Source organism: Theropithecus gelada, chromosome 9 (genome assembly GCF_003255815.1).
Source record: "Theropithecus gelada isolate Dixy chromosome 9, Tgel_1.0, whole genome shotgun sequence".
Taxonomy (NCBI): domain Eukaryota; kingdom Metazoa; phylum Chordata; class Mammalia; order Primates; family Cercopithecidae; genus Theropithecus; species Theropithecus gelada.
The window spans coordinates 113,422,659-113,444,878 of NC_037677.1; the positions used below are offsets into that span (position 1 = coordinate 113,422,659).

A 22,220-nucleotide genomic window follows, 5' to 3' on the forward strand; every position below is an offset into this window, starting at 1 on the left:
TCTTTTTACATGAATAGTCCACTTGTTTTCTCCAGAATTGGAGGGAGGCACCGAAGAAGAAGGAGGAAGAGGACCAGTCCTCTGAGAGGAGAGACATGTTAAGGCAAAAACAAGCCCAGAAGAGCGAGAGGCCATCTCTTCCTGCCTTTGTATGGGCCCTCACAGAGCCAATCTCCCAGGGCCACCAGAGCAGGGCAGGAAGATAGCAGGAGGCCGGCAGGCTAGACGGATGCTAGGTGCATGATCTGTGCGTGTGAGTGTGGCCAGTGACGATTCTAGGCTTTGGATAGGTGGGAAACGAATTTGTTTTCTGACTCAAGGGTGCCTCTGAAATTCTCTCAAACCTCTTCCCACTTCCCGGTGTTCTGAACAAGCAGGTTTTGCAGCAGTGGTTTGGCAAACATCTTACATGTGCAGAAGTTTCAACGTCCCAGTTTTAAACGTACCTAGTCCCTCTCGAGAGGAATGAGGTCTGGGGTAGTTATTTCAGAGGCCAGTTTGATACTTACACACATTAGTTCATTTCCTACCTGAAGCGGCTATTTCCCACCTTGAATCACACTTCATTTTGTTCTTTGCTTTACACCCACAGAATCCGTACACGCCAACACTCTCCATCTGTAGGAGGGGGGAAAGAGTTGCACTGTGAAAATGTCGCTTTGTTTCCACGTCGCTCTTAAGTCCTGTACTCGTGCTGGTTGACAGTTTGAAGAGGCAGTACCCGGCAGGAGGGAAGCAAAGATTTAGGTGGGCACAGAGGAGCTGGGTCCCTGGCAGGCCTGTGCACTTACCACCTACTTGTTGTGTGGCCTTGGGCAAGGTGCTTAGCCCTGAGTCTCAGATGTTTTCATCTGCAAGACAGAGATAATGCCATACTACATCAAGAAAGAAAAAAATAGATGGAAAATCACAAAAACCGGGAAGTGCTATGTGCACGTCAGGAGACGTGGAGAGACAAGAGCTGCCAAAACTGAGGAACCAGGCCCGGTTCTCTCTCTATTTACCTTGGAGAGATGACACTGAGACTCTGTCCTCTGGTTCCCCAAGGCAAACTTGACGGAGCCAATATACCACCAGCCCATCCCAGGGTACTCCCCGTCCTCTCCTTCCACTCCTGCTTATTCTTAAAAGGGCTGTAGATATTACAAACACAAGCGCCTGGGTGTAAAACAGATTCCCAGAACCCACAGTTACATTAGCTGTTCATTCCCTCTGCTGGGTCCTAAACAGTACAAGGGGAAAAGCATGTCTTGTTCATCTGTGGATTTCTAGAAGCCCTGCGAACACTGGTGGGTACACAGTAGATGCACAATACATGTTTACTACTTGGAATGCAAGAATTCAGCAACCACACACGTGCCGAAAGCAGTCAGGAGTGTGTATTTTACAAAGGTAGCACAGATCCTAAATTTGGAGAGCTTTACTCATCCCTGAATTAAAGATGAGTAAAATCAAGGAGGCGGTGTGTGGTGGAGAATGCCTGCGAGTAGTCACGAGAGAGGAGCGAAAGAAAACAATCTTAGTTTGGGGCAGAAAGACAGTGAAAATGCTGGAAAATGTCCTTAATAACAGTAAATGGGGAAAGAGAAAACGACTCATCATGATGAGGCATTTAGTGCTTTTAAGCTAAATACCTCAGCATATTAAGCAAATAGAGAAAAGCCAGCTAGAAGATGTCAGCAAATTGAACCGAACAGTGCTCAGAAAGCCCATAGGAGGTGTGTTTTTGACCCCTTTTCCCATCACATGCCTGGGCCCAGGCTGGTTGTTTAGTGTTGCCTCTCCTCTCCAGCTGCGGAGCTTATTGAAAAGCTCTTGCTCCCTGCCTGGTTTTGGCACATTTTCTGCAGGTGCCTCCTACTGCGGCCACAATGGGCTGCTAGGGAGGTTTAGACCTGTCAACAGCTACAGGGGAGGGGGTGGCAGTGGTGGAGGGAGCGCAGTCATTGTCTTAAAGGGCCAGTGACATTGTGTGCCGCCACGGAGCCTGCAGCACTGGCACCTGCTAATGAGATGAACCCTTTCTCCCACTCTCTTTCTCTCTTTAATGATTTAACTAGATCGCTTTGGTTCCTTTCTGGAAGGGGAATTGCTCCATTGATCATATAAAGTAATTGCCTGTAAAACATTGCTCTGCAACAACTACTACTTCCCTGGCTGAAAATGTCACAGCAATTGAAAAGCTCTTAGCCCCGTTCGAGAATGAGGTTGCAGAAGAGAACAGTCTTTGCATACATCCCCAAGTATGTGTGTGTTCCTGGAGTTACAAATTTTTGGTGTGACTGGTGGATTTTTAAGACAGAGAATTTCTTCCCTGCTGTACGGTATGATTTTTGTGTGAGATTGCGGTAAACTAACCGAACACACACAGACACACACACACACTCCTTCAACCCTAAAATTACATCTATACATCCAGAGAAAGAAATTCTTTTCTTCATCACCCATGCCATTCTTCTCCGAGAGACCATGAACTTGGAGGGACACCCATTAGGTCCAGTGTGATTTGGGGAAGGGTCTTCCTTACAGAAGTAGACACTATCTTTATCTAGGAGGTAGCAGGGGCCTTGGTTTGGGAAGGAGGAATTGATGCCTTAATTGTTTAGGATTTGCTGATTTTTCAGACCTGTCACTTGGCGGCGGCAGTGACACACTGTGGGAACGGGGACCACACACTGAAGGAGTTTTCATAAATAGCTTTATTAAATAGTCATTGCCACACCAATGTGAAGGAGTAATTCACCTGGGGATAAATCTCTTTGTCACAGGCATGAACCTGCCAACAAAATAAAAACTGTTAGTGATGGTTTCATTTTCCTCCGACAGGTGAAAGCGTAAGTTTATATCTAAATCGGAAAGAAACCTTTTTCTATTCAGTTGGTGGGAAGGGCCACTTACGACATGCCATGTTGCCCGCTACCAATCTGGGAACAAAGCTCAGGTGAATCACCTGTCATCAGGATAAGCCATGGATATGGTTCTTCTAGCTGATGAAGTAAAGACAGTAGACATGCCTATTACTGCACTTTTATAAAAAGGCAAAAACATCTGCCCACTTACTGACAAAGAGCAGAGAACTGAGCTACAAAACAAGACCATTTATGGCAATAAATCTGAAAAAGCTGTAGAACTTTGTGCAGCTAAACCCTCTGAAAGGTCATGGTACAACTTCCATAGCTGAACATATGTGCAGTATTTTTTTTTCTTAGAATTTAGGGACTGGGGATTTTAGATTTTAAAATATTTTAATACTATCAGAAAATACATGATATCCAGCTAGGGCAATAACACATACTATACCAAAATACACTGTATATAATAAAAGGTATTTTCCTACCGATAATATTTTTATCTACCTATTTAGTAAAAAGAATGCAAAAAAAATTCTTTAAATCTAAGCTCATTAAATAAACCGATTCCCGAATATGAAGAATCATGTTGACAGTCTTTTAACCAGGAATTTAAATGTGTTTCTATTTGCTCATACTGATAGGGTTTTTAAAAAAACATTTTTGTCTGTAAAGTGACACATATAATTAGATGTTTAATTTAATAATATAGAACTAAATAAAATATGAAACTAATAACCCCAAAAGTTCTGCCTGGGCTCTGAGTCCCTTAAGGAAAAACAAAGATTTATACACTGTGATGGGAAATAGAGAGTAAGTGGCAAATTACGCCACATGACAATTTCTAGTAGCTTTGCCTATTTGATCGGTGGTCAAGGCAGAGGAAAAGGGGTTGAATTAAGCCCCTGCATCCAAGAGAACAGCTTGGACTATTGAGGCTGGAAACAGAAACCCCATTCGTACAGAGAAGCACAGCAAGCCAGGGTGTGATGGGAAGGCCCGGGAGGTGGCGTTCTGCGTGGGAGGGAGGTGGGGGTGGCGGGCCTGCTGCTGGTCCTCAGGCTGAGTGTCCTCTGCATGAACTCCCAGAGTGAGAGTGTGCGTGGACAGTTTTAACACCATTTCACCATATTTCTGGAGGGGGGAAAAACAGAACATTTGAAGTGGAGAAAAACAAGCCAAACAAACACATCATCAGTGGAATGAATGTCAAAATCTGACAGCAGCCACAGGACTGGTTTCACTTCTGCATGCCCCTTTTTGGTTTATTTGTACATGATGCAAGAAGTCTGCCTAGAATTCCAAAGTTCAGAGGCAACAAAACTATGCTTTACATCTTATTCTTCACATGGATCTCCACTGCACATTTTAAACCATCCGACTTCACAAGGTACAATTTAACCTTTAGTTAAGTTTGTCTTAACTTCATGTAAAAGAGGGTTTGTAAAGATGCTGGGGCTTGCATTCAAAAACTAAAAGACTGCATTTTTTTAAATGTTGCCTTATTCCTCTGTCAAGGCACAGCCGGTTAAATGTACAGAGAGATGAGAATTATAACCCGGGCTAATATGTGATTGTTCTGAGCAGTAACTGCTAAATTCTTCATAATTCAGTTTTCTCAACTTATTTCTGTAGTGAGAGCCACACGCACTTCAACCTGAGCACCTTAGGTGCTTAGTAAATCCATGTGTTTACATTTGTCAATATGTATTTCATCCACCAAAAGTTAACACACAGAAGTGTAAAGGTCCTTTATACTTTAATAAAAAGTTAACAGTCAGGCCAGTGGGTAACAGGACCTGTTGAAATGTTTGTATTCAATACATGAGGTGAACATACTTTCACAGTTGGAAAGTGACATCAATCTGAACTTTGTTTTATAGCTCCTGAATTAATATAGAACTACTGGCTAAGGAAAGAAACAGATTTTAGTATTTTATGCCTTTGTGGAATGCACAAGATCATTCTAAAGGAACATTTCAACCGCAGTGTTTAGGATCAAGTCAGACATTACTGAAGCTACGTGAGCACAGCCTTCACTCCCCTCCCCAACGAAGAGCCTGGCTCTACTTTGCTGTTTCCTACAATGTTCTTAGAATTACGTGCTGCAAAGTTTCCTCAAAAGTCACAAAGCACTAAGTAGCCAAAGGAGTCTTCCCATACCCTTGTTTTTCTCAGTTTGACAGGGATCACAGCTCCATTCCTCCAATAATATCCATCCAAAGTCACAGCTTATTTAAAAATACCCCATTGAAAGAGATGCACTTTAGTAATCAACACAAGTATGACTGATTCCAAAGGACTTCGTAGATGCCTACTGTAAAAAAAAAAAAAACCGCTAAAATCTCACCGACACATTTTGTCAAAAATAGATGAGACAGGACGGCAAGACGTGTATAATCTTAAAGTCTCAATTTGGAAGCAAGGTGGGTCTATCATAAACATAGTAATCATATGGACTGATCCTGATGTGGTGGCTGAGCCTTAACCCCAGAGGGTACAGACGTGTGTGCAATGTTTGATGTACCAGCCAGGGTCTAGTTTTGTGCCAAGGTTAGTGCCTTTTTTTTTCTTTAGTATTGGGGCTTGAAAGAATGTGAAAAGTCCAAGGCATGCCCCTAGTGAATTGGGGTTGAACTCAAGACAGCATACATACAGACGGGAAAGTCAGTTCTTTTTAGTTAAAAACAAAACACATGGTGATTTTTTTTTTGTTCTCATATAATATATAATATTTGGAGATAAAGTCTCTTGCAAATATAAATTAAAAAGAGTTCCTGTTTTGAGTTCACTTTGACTGCATATCCTGTTTTGCAGATTTACAATTATCTCTGAAAAAGAGAACTAATTTTCCAACATTCAGTTTACAAGTATACAAAAATTACTAATTGAACAGATTTTTTTTTCTTGCAATTATTAATTTCTTGGTTTAGAATTTAAAATGGCTGTGTTTTCAGTAAACAAATGATGATACACAGGAAAACATTTATTCTAAAGCTATACATTAATAAATATACATTTTATTTATTTCAAATATTCTTTAAAATAAAAGTTATAGCCCTTTGTTTTTACCCTAAAAAAACAGAGTCTTTGATTTTGTATTTGATTCCGTATTCTCAAAATCAGCACAGAAACTGTTATTTTTCCTATCAGCTTAGCTATAAAAAAAAGAAAGCATTTATGATTAGGCAACCAAAGTTCAGGTCAGATCCACAGTTAATAGGAATCTCAACAAGTGTTGGCTGAGAATAATTTTACATCATAAAGAAATTTGGCACTAGTTCCCTCAAACAGGAACTCTGCTTTTAACATGTTAGAGGCAGGAAAATTCTTTAGGAGGTACAGAGATCTAAGCTTAATTCAGATGGAATTCCGGCCTTGTGAGTATCTATCTTCTCCATTTTCAAGTTTCCCGAAAGTTTTTAAGACTAGAGTACAAATATTTGGTTGTGACCTTTGGGAAGGATGACTACCTAGGATTGCTCAGTGATGTTTTAAATCAATCAGTTGTTCATAGATCAACTCCAATTTTCACAACAGTCTAACAGTAGCTGTTGAACAAGTGCAGCTCCCTCAGGGCACTTTGATAGCTCCGGTAAGGGCAGTGGAACAGAGTGAAGCCTGAGTTACTCACGCTGCTTTCCTTGTCCGTATCTCTAGGCACACACACATACACACAAATGGGGGTGAGGGCAGACACCCAGATACTTCTAATCCATACCTCGTTTTTCCCCCAATTATTTATTTCAAGTGAAAGTAATTTCATACAACATTCTCCTAATACACACAACTCTTTATTCCATTCTGAGTACAACTGTGTGTTAGATACTCCCGCACGTTCCTATTCTTTCCTATCCCCCAACTGTAGCAGTTAAAATTGTAGCTCAGGCCAAGGACAAACATCATTAATAACATAATAAAAGCATTTCCATTTTAGAAATCATATTTCAGTCTTTGATCTTTACTAAACTTTTCTCCTTCAAGTATTAATAGAAACGTTTTTCTGACAAACAGATGCTGATCATTGGCAGTTTTATTTCTGTAATCTCTACTTAAGGTGTTGAATGCACAATCACGAAATATAATAATTATATTATTTAATTAAAAACAGGATTAATCATACATTATCCCTTGTCAGCATTCAACACAATTCAATGTATTTTTTAACATCTGGTAGAGAAATTTAATCTAACACATTTGAGATTCATACACATACATCACCTTAAATAATTTTGGAAGTACATAGGGCTTCAATTATAATAATTTATAGATGTTTGTCATATACGAAAGAGAAGCAGTTAAATCAATACTGATAAATTTGCCTAAAATTATTTTATTTGCTAAAAAAATACTGAGAATTTATTCCTCCAAAACACAGTTCTTTGAAAAACAGTTCTCATTCTTCATTTGTGACTGCTATTTTTTTTTAATACTCAAAGAACTGTGGTTCTAAAACTTCCTTAGGACAAAATAGCTGCCAACTCTAAAAGACAAAATTATGGCAGAAGAAGAGAAACCACCACCATAATGACAAAAAAAAAATTCTACACTTCGCCAATAATTAATGTAAAGTCAAGTGCTAAGTTGACAACTTTATTTTTTTAATTCCCCAAATAATTTTTGAAGGTTTAACATTACCATAAGATTCATAACCAGGCCTGTAGAAATCATCAGTTATAAGGCAGAGGCAGTCTTTTGATTTGCTAACAACGAACAGATAATTCCTCTTAAGCAGATTAACTTAAAGTACATTTTCAAGGAAGTTAAAATCCCCTTCAATCAGGTTCTCAAATTTAATTACAAAAGTCAAACAATTTATTAATACTCATTCAAGTGCAGCCACAAAACAGGCACAGAACTCTCAGGGGCCAGGAAACAAATCCAATTGATATTTACAAGAGTCACAGAGAAAACATTTTTTTGCCATAACTTGATAAAATATCTAACTGGTCCTCTTAACTAGGATTCTTCCTTCTCTCTTCTTTGCTGCCCCCTATGTGGAAAATACATTTAACATTTTCTTCACTCACAATAAGTATAATCATACTGTTTATTTTGCTATTTTTATATTAATAAAAGAAGTACAGATTAGAAAACCTGGCCTTTTAAAGGTATTTTATATGTATTCCTTTTGCTTTATTAGCCCTGTAGATACGTTACAAAAATACCTTTAAGCTGTAGCTACTTCTATAAAGTTAAAAAAATTATCTATTTAAAAATGGCAAAAGAGCTTGCTTAAAGAGTTTTGTTTGTTTGTTTTTGAGATGGAGTCTTGCTCTGTCGCCCAGGCACAATCTTGGCTCACTACAACCTCTGCCTCCCGGGTTCAAGCGATTTTCCTGCCTCACCCTCCCAAGTAGCTGGGATTACAGGCACCCGCCACTGCGCCCAGCTAATTTTTGTGTTTTTAATAAAGTTGAGGTTTCACCATCTTGTCCAGGCTGGTCTCAAACTCCTGACCCCATGATCCACCTGCCTCAACCTCCCAAAGTGTTGAGATTACAGGTGTGAGCCACCGCGCCCAGCCAGAGTTTCTATGGTCGATCTTTTCCTTTTCTCTTTACTATATGAACTCACTGAATAATTGCCCTACTTCCAATTTCATTCTGCCCATATAGAAATTGTGTGTCTATTCCCTGAAAAATACTAATTAAACTGCCAGAGGTAGCATCTCCAACAGTATCTTTTGGTCTTCAGTGTCAAAGGCCTCTGAACAAATGACCAGAAGGCTCAATCTAAAATAAATCTAAAATAGCCTTTGTCAGGATGCTAGCTTTGAACACTCACATTATGACTATGGCTCCCGCTTTCTATTTATCTGGGAAGCAAGAGAGAAACAACACAACTTTACAATCTTGCATGAATGCTAAAGGATAAATTAAAAGTGATAAATCACCAGGAGGCATAATCACCTCAAGAGTTCACTGATACTGTTTTTAAAAGGGGCTCCCTTTTAATTCAGTTCAGTCTGGATTCCAGTGTAAAGTTAAATAAAGGTTTTCAGACAAATACTGCAAAACTGCTAAAATACTACATTTTCCTTTTCCTTCATCTCCTTGGTCATGACACCACCATTTACTCTGTGTTAGCCACAGCAGAAGGAATTTCACATGGATTTTTAAATGTCATTTCCTAGCAATACTGTGAAATTAAAAGTATTAGTCAGTGAGGAAATGGGCTCAGAAAGGTCAAGTGATTTGTAAAAGGTCACATGAGTGGGAACTGGAAGAACCAGGGTTTGAACTCAGGAGCTTTGATTTCCTAGGCCTTGTTGGCTTTATCCATCAACAGATCATTCCTGGGGGAAGCCTTCGTCATTCTCTTTCTGACCTAATCCATGGGGAAATCTTTTGGAGCAGTGGTTTGCAACCTTGGCTGCATATTAATTATCATATATTTTAAAAATATATACGTATGGGCCCCACCCTCTGGAGATTCCAATTTAATAGGTCTGGGATAGGGCCCAATCATCAGTATCATTCAATACTGTAGCAATGATTAAAATAAACAATACATCTCCGCGCGGTGCTTAAATTCTAATGGTGCTTAGATTCTAGTAGAAGCCAATAGAATCTCCAGGTGATTCTAATGTGTGGCTCAGCCTGAGAACCAATGATCAAGACACCACTTATTGAGAGTTCTTTCTTCAAGACCTCCAAGTAAGCAACTCAACTGGCTCCTCCAAAGAGGATGGACAAGAGTCTAGCAACAGCCAGCATAAGACAGTGGAACCTGAGAGAGTTCCAGCCGTGAGAGGCAGTGGAGCACAACGGGAAATATATGGGCACTGGTGTCAGCTAGACCTGGACTCAAATTCCATCTCCTCTATTTATTAACTGTGTGACCTTGGGCCAATCACTTACCTTTGGTGGCTGTTCTGCAGATGCAATGAAATGATGTAAGTAAACCTCCAGGCATATAAAAATGCCCAATCAAAGGTAGTTGCAACTGTTGTTTTGGCTGGTTTTGTTATTACTATTATAGTGGCAATGACTACTGCCAGCAGATATCAATAAAGAAAAAAACAAATTTTAAAGGCCTACCCCATTTATTAGCCAAATGTTTCCTACTTTTATTACTTACCATTTAATTTACAGCTATTTATATTTGCAATTAGCTTGGTAATCATATTTCTTACTCATGACAACTGGTGAGGATGGTTAACATCATTATTCCCATTTTCTAAATGAGGCATCTTATTTATTTACTATGCCAGATGACTGAGTGAAGATAGTTAACATTAACATTATTATTCCCATTTTCTAGATGAGGAAAAGGCAACATGTTCCATCTACTCTCTGTAGTTTCTATGATCCTATGATTAAAGGCACCTGCAGTCATGTTCATTAGTTCCCTATGAAAAATGATATTCAACATAGATGTCAAGTGTAGGAAAGAAGAATTAACAAGCACTTGATAGCAACCCCAAAATAACATCTAAATAATCACTCATGAACATCAAATTCACCGCAAACAAGTTCCAATTTAAATAAAGGTGTTGGACAGGATTAGGGAAAAATGAACAAATACGTCTTCTTTATCTACCTTCATTTAGGGAAATGTCTGACGTAGCTTAGAAATTCTTTTTGAAACACAGACTGAAGAACTGTTAACTTCCTCTATGAAGGGTCTTCAGTTAGTAGGTTGCAAAAGATTGTGTCCTGATATTTTATCTTAAATTAGGGCTACAAAGTAGGAGAGATCCAAGATGGAAAGACCCAGTTCAGGGGTTCTCTAAAAAGGCCACCAGGAAGCCCGTGGACTCTGTGCAAGGGCCCATCACTCCAAAGACACCAAATACTCTCCCAACACTGAATAATGGCTTGCCCATAAATGTATCCCCTTTCATATGCATGAAATTTCCATGAATAAAAACATAAATGCCTCTAGAAACACTGTTGAATTTACAGTTATTATATATAACTACTATTGCATTGTGGAGAGGGGCTGAATTTTGTTATTGTTGTTAAAAGGAGACTTCATATTCGAAAAGCTTAGGAAACTCTACCCCAGTCCAAACATCTCTTTTTACTGACGTAGGTGGATTTAGGGGCAGCTGGGACTCCAACGTAGGTTTTTTCATTCCCAGACAAATGTTTCTTGTTGCACACCATACATGCCTTCCAGTGCAGTTACAGACTCACGGGACGTTAACAGTCATGACTATATCCTCTCTCTAATATCATTTCCTCTTTCTAAAGCAGGAGAGTACAGTCCTACCCTCTCTCCGTGGATATGTTCCAGGAACTTTCTAAATCTCCTGAGCCTCTTCTTCCCCCTTTCTTCCCTCCCATCCTCAGTTTGGTAAGTTTAGGGTTAGCAATACACTCAACCCTTCTCAAGCCCAGATGCTCTGGAAGTGCCCTTTGACATTCAGTCTCAATATGAAATGGAAATACAATCACCGAGGTACTAAAACAAAGAATGTGTAAAGTAGGTATAAAATCTGCATATATATGAGTGTATTTGTAGCTAAAACCCCACAAATATTTCCTAATACCTATGAAAAATAAGAAAGTGGAATACTCATGAATAATCATTTTATTTACCTGGATCTGTCAATACCAATGGGCTGTTAATAAACCCTTTGCACATCGACTTGTCAAAATGCTTTCACATTTATGATTTCCCTTTCTCCTGATGACTCACTCTGATATAAGTGCTGCTGGAGTGTCACTGGAACTGAAATTCCATGAAGAGAAGGAATTTATTTTATTCACTGTTCTTACTCCAGTGCCTAGAATAGCGTCTGGCATGTGGTGGGCATTCAATATTTGGTGACTGAGTGAATGACAGAAGCTGACCAGGATGGTAGTTTCTATTTGTTGATTGATTTTTTGACTTCTTCTTTGAGAAAATTAAATGAGTCTATAGGGGAATAATTGAGTCCCTAAAAATTTATTCTTAAAGTCTTCATCCTCTTGTAACTTTAACATTCTTCCCTCAAATATTATTAATGTAATTTTTCTTTTTTCTTTTCTTTTCTTTTTTTTTTTGTTGAGATGGAGTCTCGCCCTGTCACCCAGGCTGGAGTGCAGTGGCACAATCTCAGCTCACTGCAGCCTCCGACTCCCAGGTTCAAGCAATTCTCCTGCCTCAGCCTCCTGAGTAGATGGGACTACAGGCACACGCTGCCATGCCCAGATAATTTTTCTATTTTTAGTAGAGACAGGTTTTCACCATGTTGGCCAAGATGGTCTTGATCTCCCGACCTCGTGATCTGCCTGCCTCGGCCTCCCAAAGTGCTGGGATTACAGGTGTGAGGCCACCACGCCCGGCCTTGTTAATGTAATTTTTCAAGGTTATATAAAGTAATTCATTCATTACAGGAAAATCAGATACTATCAATATATGGAAAGATGAAAATAAAAGGTCCTGGTGATCCCATCACCTTGGAACAACACAATTAACATGCTGATGTGTATCTTTTCAGACTTTTTTCTACGCAGTTCTACAAACACAAACACATACATATGAAACGTTCCCAAAAGTCTCTGCCCTAGACTTTGTGATTTTGGTTTTTTCCTTCTTCTCTAAACCCCTTTTCCTGACATAGCTCCTTGCCTTCCTTTTATGTCCTAAATCTATTCCTTCCCCAATATTTAGGTCCTATTTCAAAACGATTTCCCCCCCTTTGCCCTCCAAAGGATTCGTCTGTTCTTACAACTTTGAACTCTATGTGGATGTTGTCTATCGGATCTTCAGTCCTCCCTTTTCTCTGGGACACTAGTGCTACTCAAGCTCTACACATCTAACGCCCAATGCATCATGTTGCCTCCATCAAAACCAGATGATGCACTGATCCTATTTCCATTAACTACCACAGAATTCTACAAGGTATCCTCAATAGCCATCTTTGCTTCCCCAACCCCAACACATCCAACTAGTGAAAGCCTTTTACATCGCTCCTTCCTATTCTCTCTCACTCATCAATTCCCATGGTTGCCATCAGTGTTTAGGCCCTTGCACATATACTATTTTCTGCCTCTGTCTCGTTTTCTGTATAACAAAAACCCATCGATGCTACCCACTGCTTCAAGTTAACTTCCTAAAATCCCACTTATTTCTTGCCCTTCCTAAATTCAGAAATTTGTGGTTGCTTCCTTCTCTTACAAAATGGGTTTCCAGCCTCTTTGTAATCTCACCTCAAACTACTTTTCCACCCTATTTCTCATTATTCCTGAAAAGAAACCCTTTGCTCCAGTTAGGTTGGTGTACTCATTATTCACCCACCTCCAAAACATCTGACTGTCAGTTAAGTACTTATTAACCGTTTATTATGGGTAAAACCCATTCAATCATTCAACAAATATTTACTGAGCAGCTATTCCATCAGGTAATGTAATAATACTGCAGACACAGTGGTGAACAAGACAGATCAAGTCGCTGTCCTCCTGGAACTGAGGCAAAAGGGTGACGGGGGAGACTCTTAAGACATGGTGGTCCCAGCCCAGGATACTCGCAATCTTCCATTGAAATGTCAAATGAATCAAGACATCCTGAGGGCTGAACTTTGCCGTCCAGGTTGCAAATGGGGAAAGACTTCAGAAGGAAGGGCTGGCTGGCGTGAGAGCTGGATTGTGGACATGGCTTCTCTGATGTGGGACTCAACCCGGGCACTCAAGGATGAGCACAGGAGAGAAGCAGGTGCCTTCCTTCCAGGGGTGTATGAGGAAAGGCAAAAAGGTGGAATGGAAACAACAGCAATAGTGTCAGCTTATTTTGCATACGGGTTCACTCAACACCTATTCAGAGCACATCCTCTGCCCTTGCAGGGCCCCAGGCTCCGTGGTGGATGTGAAGGTAAGACAGACTCAGATCCTACTGTCAGGGGATTTCCATCTAGCAAGGAGAGAAGGCAGGTTCATGATGGTCTATCACACACAGACAGTGAGACGTTCCATAGAGAGCAGAGAGAACACGGAGGAAGTTTGGAAGGTGCACGTTTGGGTTTGTATTAACGGTACGTACAGCATCTCATTTTTATGCATCTGCACCCACACGTGCATGTATTGAAAATAACTGTGTTTCAAAGTGCTTTCTCACTCACTTCCTCGTTTTGCACTAAGTGACTTGGGAATCAGGCAGAGTAGGTAAGATGATGTTTTCCAGAGGGGGCAAAGTGTGGCACAGATCTTGTAACTGATCTGCTTGGGTAGGGAGCATAAACAGGCGCGAGTAGAACAAGAACACCCTGTCCGTCGCCGCCCACTCCTGCAGCAGAGGAAGTATCTAGAACTGAGGACGCACACTAAGTTCTGTAATCGCATGACACCTGGCAGGTACAATGAAGCCAGGAAGGCACTTCGGATTGAAAAGGGCAGGACGTAGACAGCATTCTGGAGAGGGAACGTGAGCCAAGGCCATTCCCCCATTTCCGTTTTACCTCCCCAAGTCCTGCCTGAATCATCCCCCACCCTTAGGTCTGCCCAAACCGCAACCATCCCTTAGGGTTCGCCCCAAATATTTTCAACCCACACTGGTTTTTTTCATTCCATTGATTTCACCCCTACTAATATCCCAGGGAAGGGCGAGTGGCCGTTTCTCTCCTGGACATCATAGCAGGATCGGCCAGCACACGGCTCGGCTCAGAGCAGGTAGTTAATAAACATGAGCCGAATGAAAGAATTCCTGAGATCGCCACAGCTCAGTAAGGATGCCCTGAGCCCCTACATCCCTCCCCCAACAGAGTGGGCCTGCCTGGCACGGGCGGCCTTAGCAACCCGGAGGAGCTCACTAACCGCGGAAAGCACAGGGGCACGTAGGGAGAGCGGGGTGGCCCAAGACGCTGGGCCACTGGGAGCCCAGCGCGCGACCCCAGCTGGAAGTCGGAGCTAAGGTTGCAGCGCTCCGGCAAAACGCGCTAGACGAGGTCGTTAAAAGATTTCCCCCTCTGGAAAATCGCCAGGGAAAAGTGGTGAAAAAGGAAGCCGGGAGGGCCCTAGTCTCGGGAGTCTATGAGGAGCCCAACCCCCGGACCTAATCCCGCAGGGAGAAGAGCGAGGTAAGCTAGCACAGAAGACAAGCCATTCCAGCTCCAAGGAAAGGGAGCGGTTTTTGCCGCAGGAAGAACCTAGGTCTGGAAGCCTCGCGAGATCTGGGGGTCGGGATCACGTTGCGTTGCCTAGCGACAGCAAGGACGCTCGTGGGACCCCCGGCTAAACCCCGCTGTAGCCTTAAATCTCCTACCATGGGGGAAGAAGGCGGCGGCGGCAGCTGTGGGACCACTAGGGAGCTGCAGAAGCTGAAGCAGCAGGCGATGGAGTACTACCGGGAGAACGACGTTCCGCGCAGGCTGGAAGAGCTGCTCAACTCCACCTTCTACCTCCAGCCTGCCGACGTCTACGGGCACCTGGTAGGGACCTGGGACAGGCGCTCTCCTCCCGCCAACCCCGCTCCCCCCGCCCCGCGCTGCGGCAACGCCTTGCGCCTGCGCCTCAGAATCTAGCATGCGTGCCGCCGGGGCCCTGGTCCTGCGTGTGCGGAGGAGACTCTGGGAGGGAAGGAGCGGGAAGGACACCGGGGGGTGAAGGCATCTCCGCAGATAAAGTGGTGGAAAGGAGGCAACTGGAGGAAAGGGGGCTCTAGGCGGATTTGAGCTGCAGCGACAGCCCAGGGCCTGTCAGGCTTCCTCGCTACCTAAGGGGCCTCTCCGTTTGTGGGCCGGGCCACCGCCCATGCCTGCCAATTGTCATTTTTAACAGACCTTAATGCCCTCAGCTCAGCTTACCGACCTTGAGCAGCTCCTCTTTGACCACGGGATGAACACCTTGACCACAGGATGAACACAAGTTTGCTACAATTTGGCCTCAGCCTATTCTGGGGCCTCATCCTACTGGCTCCCCTGCCAGGATGCCCGTTAATGTCTGATCCGCCCCCCCCCCCCCCCCGAACTCCAAAATTCAGACCAAATCCTTGCCCACGTGGCCCTGGACCAACTGTCCTATAGGGTTCCTACAGCATTTCCTTCGTGTATTGTAGTCCATTGAGGCAGCCTCCCTAGGCAGCCTGTGAGCCCCTGCTGGGCTCAGGGGCCTTTTCTTACCACCTTCCGGGTCTCTGCCCAGCCGTGAGATCTGGCACATTGCTTAGCGTTAAGCAGTGAGCAGTTGAAACAGACGTTTTCTGCCCTCCAGATCTGTAAGTAGTAAGGAAGGCAGTGTGTTTGGGGCCCCTAGGAGTTTGCACTATGGCAAGGGAAAGCAAGGAGGCAATGTGAACACCAAGCAGAATGAATCCTATGAAGAAACAGATGTGCTGTCAGGGTGCAAAACCACGTCGTGTTGAGGCAGTTGATACAAAGGATGTTCTGCGAATGACTTTTTCCCACTCATGGCCTATACTATCAAAGGGGAGGGGTGTGGGGTTTACCGAGGCCCTTGTGCTGCGTGCTATAACTCACTTAATCCTTAGTACAACTGGGACGAGGTAAAAATGATGATTCCCATTTTACAAATGAAGAACCTGTGGCCAGTGCAATTTAAATGATTTTCCCAAAGGACATAGTGACAGAAGAAAAAAAAATCAAACCATGTTTTTGTCCCTATACCCAGCAGAGTGCATGGCACACAGTGAATGCTGAGAAACTATCTGCAGGATGAATGAGTGAATGCTTGACTCTCATTCCATCCTCTTCCTACTATCTGTTGCTAGAGGAATTATTGAACACAGTCTATTCTAACGTCCTCATTTTACAGGGACACCAAGCCTTTGTCTCACAGGTACTTAGTGCACAAGCTAGGACTAAAAATATGAACTCTTGTTCCCCAGTGTAATGTTCTCATTCTATTAGGCAGCCAGGATATTCGTTTGTACAGCTCTCTGGGAATTTATATCTTAGTTTGGAACAAAAGTCACTAATACATAAAATAATTGGAGCAAAAGATAAGGAGATAGATGACTGTGTGCTAGATTGAGGGACAGATCCCTATATGCCTATTAAAGGAATTCAGGGATGGAAAAGATCCTTGGAGGCTGTATATCCAGGAAAGCTGTGGCTTGGACTTTGAGGGATGTTCAGGAATTGCAGGGGCAAAAAAGCAAACTCCTTGGACCCGGGAGTTGGAGGTTGCAGTGAGCCGAGACTGCACCACCACCAGTGCACTCCAGCCTGGGCAACAGAGCGAGACTCTGTCTCAAAAAAGAAAAAGCAATCTCCTTTTCCTTTTCTTAGTGACTGCCCTAGTTTTGGCTGTGCTTACTCTCACCTCGTCTCTCCCTCTATCTAGTTCATCCTGCAGAGTGCTGCCAGAGCAGCGTCCTAACGTGCAAGTCTGACCACAGTTCTCTTCCTCAGAACCTCCTGTAGCTTTCCCCTTTTTGCTGGCCTTCATGCGTATGGTTCACAATGCTCAGCCTCTCTCTCTGGTAACAGGCGCATCTCCCACTCCCTGTCCTCCTCCTCTACACCAAATCACTGACTGCTCCCTAAAGCCAGAAGTTTCCTACTTCCCTCCCCTTTGTCCCATTCCCTGTCCCTGAAGTATCTGCTCACCACATTTCCCCCTTGACTGCCACTGAAACACTATACCTCCTCCAGTGTTCAGCTCCAGTGTCATTTCTTCTGTCCCTCTCCAACATTGCTATGGCTTGGCTCTATCCCCACCCAAATCTCATCTTGAATTGTACTTCTCATAATCCCCACATAATCCCCACATGTGGGGAGGGACCCGGTGGGAGGTAATTAAGTTATGGGGATGGTTGCTCTCATGCTGTTCTCGTGATAGTGAGTTCTTATGAGAGCTGATGGTTTTATAAGGGGCTTGCCCCCTTCACTTTGCACTTCTCCTTCTGGCCCTCATGTGAAGAAACATGTGTTTGCTTCTCCCTCCACCATGATTGTAAGTTTCCTGAGGCCTCCCCAGCTGTGCGAAACTGTGAGTCAATTAAACTTATGCTTTCCTTTATAAATTACCCAGTCTCAGGCAGTCCTTGATAGCAGTGTGAGAACAAACTAAGACAGACATATTAGAGGAATTCACACATGGTAAAGATCCTTGTAGGCAATAACAATACAATTTATTCCATTATCATAAAACTGAATGCTTGAGAGAGTTTTGGATTGGGAATGTGGCAGATCTGGTTTTGATTCTTATCTCTGCCACTTCCTCACTGTGATAGAGTTACATTGATGGTCCTCCAAGGAACTACACTTCCAGTGTGAACACCTTTTTGTAAGTCCCTCCCACATTGACTCTGGACTTGGCTATGTCACTTACTTTGATCAATAGGACCTTGACAAGCACGAGACAAACAGAGAGTTGATAAGTGCTGGCATATTGAAGCTTGTCCTCTTGGAAGCTAGTCATCGTGCTGTGAGGATGTCCCAGTTACCCTACTGGAAAGAGAGAGGTTGTGCAGAGAAAGACCCTGGCAGATACGAGACCCCTCAGGATATCCTGTGAGAAAGACAGATGCCCAGCCAACCCCTCACTGTGCCAGCCATCCCAGCTACAGCACTGGACATTGAGTGAAAACAGCTTGGATATGCTGGCTCCTGTCAAGCCTTCAGATGATTACATCTGCATAACGGACCCCAGAGAAGCCCAGCAAAAGAATTTCCCAGTTGAAGCCCCACCCAGATTACAGGATCATGAGCAAGTTAATGGTTTAAACTGCTAAGGTTTGGGGTGCTCTGTTACAAAGCAGTAGATAATGAAAACATTGGCTAAGTGATCTTGGACAGTTAATTTTTGTGAAACTCAGTCTGCCCATCTGTGGGATGGAGATGACATCACATAGCTTAGAGAGTTGAATGTAATGACATAATGTATATATAGTGCCCAGGGATGTCACTGACATTTATTAATTTATACAAGATTTAATTTATAGAATCCTATGTATGTCAGGCCCTGTGGTTTGTGATATAGTGATAAAGAAGTCACTCTTTCAGAGCACAAATTAATTACTTTAAAAATGTTAGTTCCCTTCCTCTCCTAACACAACGTGTGGCACATTATAGGTGCTTGGTGCTTGTTAAATTGAACTCACTATAACACACAGAGTATAAGCTAAATAACACTTTTGCTCTCCTGATTCTAAATTCATTTAGGCACTTACTCTGTAACATACAAACCACCAGTTTAAAAATTCATGGATAGCTTGAAAATGAGTTCTTGCTTACTACTTTTGGGCCCCACCTCTGAACTGACATGTCGCTGTGGATATTAGATGACTGGATTTTGAACTGAAAGATAGGAGAACTGGTCTGCTAAATGAAAGCAAAGCCCAGTCCTATCTGGTAATCAAGAGAGCAATAAAGGTGTGCCTTCGCCTTCCCTCCTTCCAGTCTCTCCTAGCTCCTGCTCCTCTGCACAGAAACACTGTCCTGAGCCTTTTCTTGCAGGCTCCTTGAGTGGGCTTTCTATCTCAGCTTCTCTTTCTTCAGTCTCTTTCTTGGATCACTTCCAAATGGCTTCTGCTTTTCCACCTCAATGAAACTGCAATTACTAAGGCTCCCAACAAGCCTCTTTGAACACATAGGACTCTGCATGAGCTGATAGTAAGACACAACCATTGCATTAAGTCTTCACCACTAAAATATCACATGCCTTGCTGGGAGGAATAAAAATGAGCCCATGTGCTGGGCACAGTGGCTCACGCCTGTAATCCCAGCACTTTGGGAGGCTGAGGTGGGCAGATCACGAGGTCAGGAGCTTGAAACTAGCCTGGCCAACATGTTGAAACCCCATCTCTACTAAAAATACAAAAAACTAGCCGGCCGTTGTGGTGCATGCCTGTAATCCCAGCTACTGGGAAGGCTGAGGCAGGAGAATCGCTTGAACCCAAGAGGCAGAGGTTGTGGTGAGCAGAGATCATGCCATCGTACTCCAGCCTGGGTGACACAGTGAGACTCTTGTCTTGAAAAAAAAAATCAGCCCATGTCAGGTTTCTTAAATTTGAATGCATCATGGTCTTCTAGAGACCAGTTGGTTTCTATATCTTGAAACAAGGGGGCTGGGCACAGTGGCTGACGCCTGTAATCCCAGCCCTTTGGAAGGCTGAGGTGGAAGGATTGCTTGAGGCCAGGAGTTTGAGACCAGCCTGAGCAACATAGTAAGATCCTGTATCTACAAAAAATAAAAATTAGCCAGGTGTGGTGTCGTGTGCCTGCGGTCCCAGCTACTCGGGAGACTGAGGTGGGAGAATCGCTTGAGCCTGGGAAGTTGAGGCTGCAGTGAGCCATGATCGTGCCACCGCACCCCAGCCTGGCTGACAGAGCAAGACCCTGTCTCAAAAAAAAAGAAAGAAAGAAAGAAAGAAACAAGAGGGATAGCTTAGTCAACTGAATTGACTCTAAGAAGGCCTGCTAGCCTGTAATCCCAGCACTTTGGGAGGCCAAGGTGGGCGGATCACGAGGTCAAGAGAACGAGACTATCCTGGCCAACATGGTGAAACCCCATCTCTACTAAAAATACAAAAATTAGCTGGGTGTGGTGGCACGCGCCTGTAGTCCCTGCTACTCGGGAGACTGAGGCAGGAGAACTGCTTGAACCTTGGAGGTGGAGATTGCAGCAAGCCGAGATCGTGCCACTGCACTCCAGCCTGGCAACAGAGTGAGACCGTCTCTGTTGAAGAAGGCTGGCTAATCAGTGACACAGGGCCTTTTAATTAAGAAATGTATGCAAGTTTCTGTTGAGAGTTCAACATACGCCAAATTGCCCCATATACCAGAGACTCAAGAGTGGCCTGAATCTGTATCTCAGTAGGTGAGGGCAGGGCAGTTCTCACAGAAATGCTAGTCTAATCCTGGCATCAGGAAGAACACTCATGGAGAGGTGTGGTAAAACAAGAGTCAATGTGAATGACTTTTTGAAGATAAATTAGATGTGGTATTGTGACTTTTTTCCCCAAGCACCCAGTTGAACCAGCTGATTTTTGTTCTTTTGTGTGTGTTGAAGGCAAACTGCTTTTCTAAACTTGCAAAGCCTCCCACCATATGCAAAATAGTGGGGAAAGACGTACTGGATGGACTAGGGCTTCCAACCTTGCAAGTGGACATATTCTGCACCATTCAAAACTTTCCTAAGGTATGAGGCAGTTTAAGTGTATTCTTTAATGTACTGGCCCCACTGCATGTATTAGCAACTCTTGTCTAAACTGTAGAAAATTAACATTTTGAAATTAAGTATTTGTGAAATATATGTATATTTCATAGGTAGTCATGTAAGCATGAATCATACCATCAACCATGATGGCTTTATTATGTTTAAGTGTAATTTTGATACAGACATGACATGCTAACCTGAGGATGATCCAACATGGAGAAAGGAACTGAGGCAAAAATAGTTTTGTTTTGTTTTGTTTTTTGTTTTTGAGATGGAGTTTCACTCTTATTGCCCAGGCTGGAGTGCAATGGCACGATCTCGGGTCACTGCAACCTCTGCCTCCCGGGTTCAAGCGATTCTCCTGCCTCAGCCTCCCGAGTAGCTGGGATTACAGGCATCCGTCACCATGCCTGGCTAATTTTGTATTTTTAGTAGAGATGTGGTTTCTCCATGTTGGTCAGACTGGTCTCGAACTCCCGACCTCAGGTGATCTGCCCGCCTCGGCCTCCCAGAAGTACTGGGATTACAGGCGTGAGCCACTGCGCCTGACCAAAATGGTTTTTAAATTCTGACATTACTCATGTGATAGGTTCTATAAATCTACATGTAGGTTTATAGATTATTTACCTAGATATTTATAGATGTTAGACTGACCTAAATAAAGAAATTAATTTAATAGTTTTAACAATTCATTTTAATTCACTTTGCTACATATTTGTTAGAAATAATTTTTGCTATAGTCTCTGGTAGGAGAAGAATAATGAGTAAATCTGCATTTTTGTTGTTATTTATTAGAAAGGTAGTGATAAAAATGAAGTTCGACGTAGGGTTTTTCTAAGGGTATTTTAAGTGTTCTATGAAGCTGAGTTCCACAGTGTTTCAATAGCTATAAAAATATCTCAAAGAAAATTATATATTCTCATTCTCCCCTTGAAATTGGTGGTAAAATTTCATGCATGTTAAAAGCTAGATTAATTTCCTCTTTCTGGGAGAGTAGGGAAAGTGTTGAATACATTTCTGTGATTTTCAGAACATATGTTCTGTGGTAATCTCAACTCACTTTGAAGTCCATGAGAACGCTCTGCCCGAGCTGGCTGAGGCGGAGGAGGCAGAGAGGGCCAGCGCGGTCAGCACCGCCGTGCAGTGGGTCAACAGCACCATTACGCACGAGCTCCAGGGGATGGCACCCTCTGATCAGGCAGAGGTGGATCACCTCCTCAGGTACAGTTTCCACTTTGAAATATAAACATCAAGAACAAATATACGTCCATTATTTTTCCATTTCACCTGCCAATTAAATGGGTCTGTCAAATCTATAGCATTG

At 42.9% G+C, this 22,220-nt stretch overlaps 2 protein-coding genes across 3 annotated transcripts in view; one reads left to right on the forward strand and one right to left on the reverse strand.

Annotated features, from left to right (window-relative positions):
* HSPA12A (heat shock protein family A (Hsp70) member 12A) overlaps window positions 1–15,686 on the reverse strand; it is a 182,484-nt gene extending 166,798 nt beyond the window's left edge. Inside the window, exons 1-2 of one of the 2 annotated variants that reach the window (XM_025395604.1) lie at window positions 15,556–15,686; window positions 531–618 (exon numbers count right to left, since the gene is read on the reverse strand). Coding sequence is in view for 1 of the 2 variants with exons in the window: in XM_025395602.1 (XP_025251387.1) it covers window positions 531–618; window positions 15,039–15,041 (91 nt within the window). In the remaining variant the exon portion in view is untranslated. Of the gene's footprint in view, window positions 1–530; window positions 619–15,038 lie in introns of both variants that reach the window. The other variant, XM_025395602.1, reaches the window with a different exon arrangement.
* The window catches only part of ENO4 (enolase 4), a 32,994-nt gene continuing 25,407 nt past the window's right edge, over window positions 14,634–22,220 (forward strand). Inside the window, exons 1-3 of the mRNA XM_025395611.1 lie at window positions 14,634–15,204; window positions 20,750–20,878; window positions 21,927–22,117. Of these exons, the coding sequence (XP_025251396.1) occupies window positions 15,040–15,204; window positions 20,750–20,878; window positions 21,927–22,117 (485 nt within the window). The 5' untranslated portion in view covers window positions 14,634–15,039. The remainder of the gene's footprint in view (window positions 15,205–20,749; window positions 20,879–21,926; window positions 22,118–22,220) is intronic.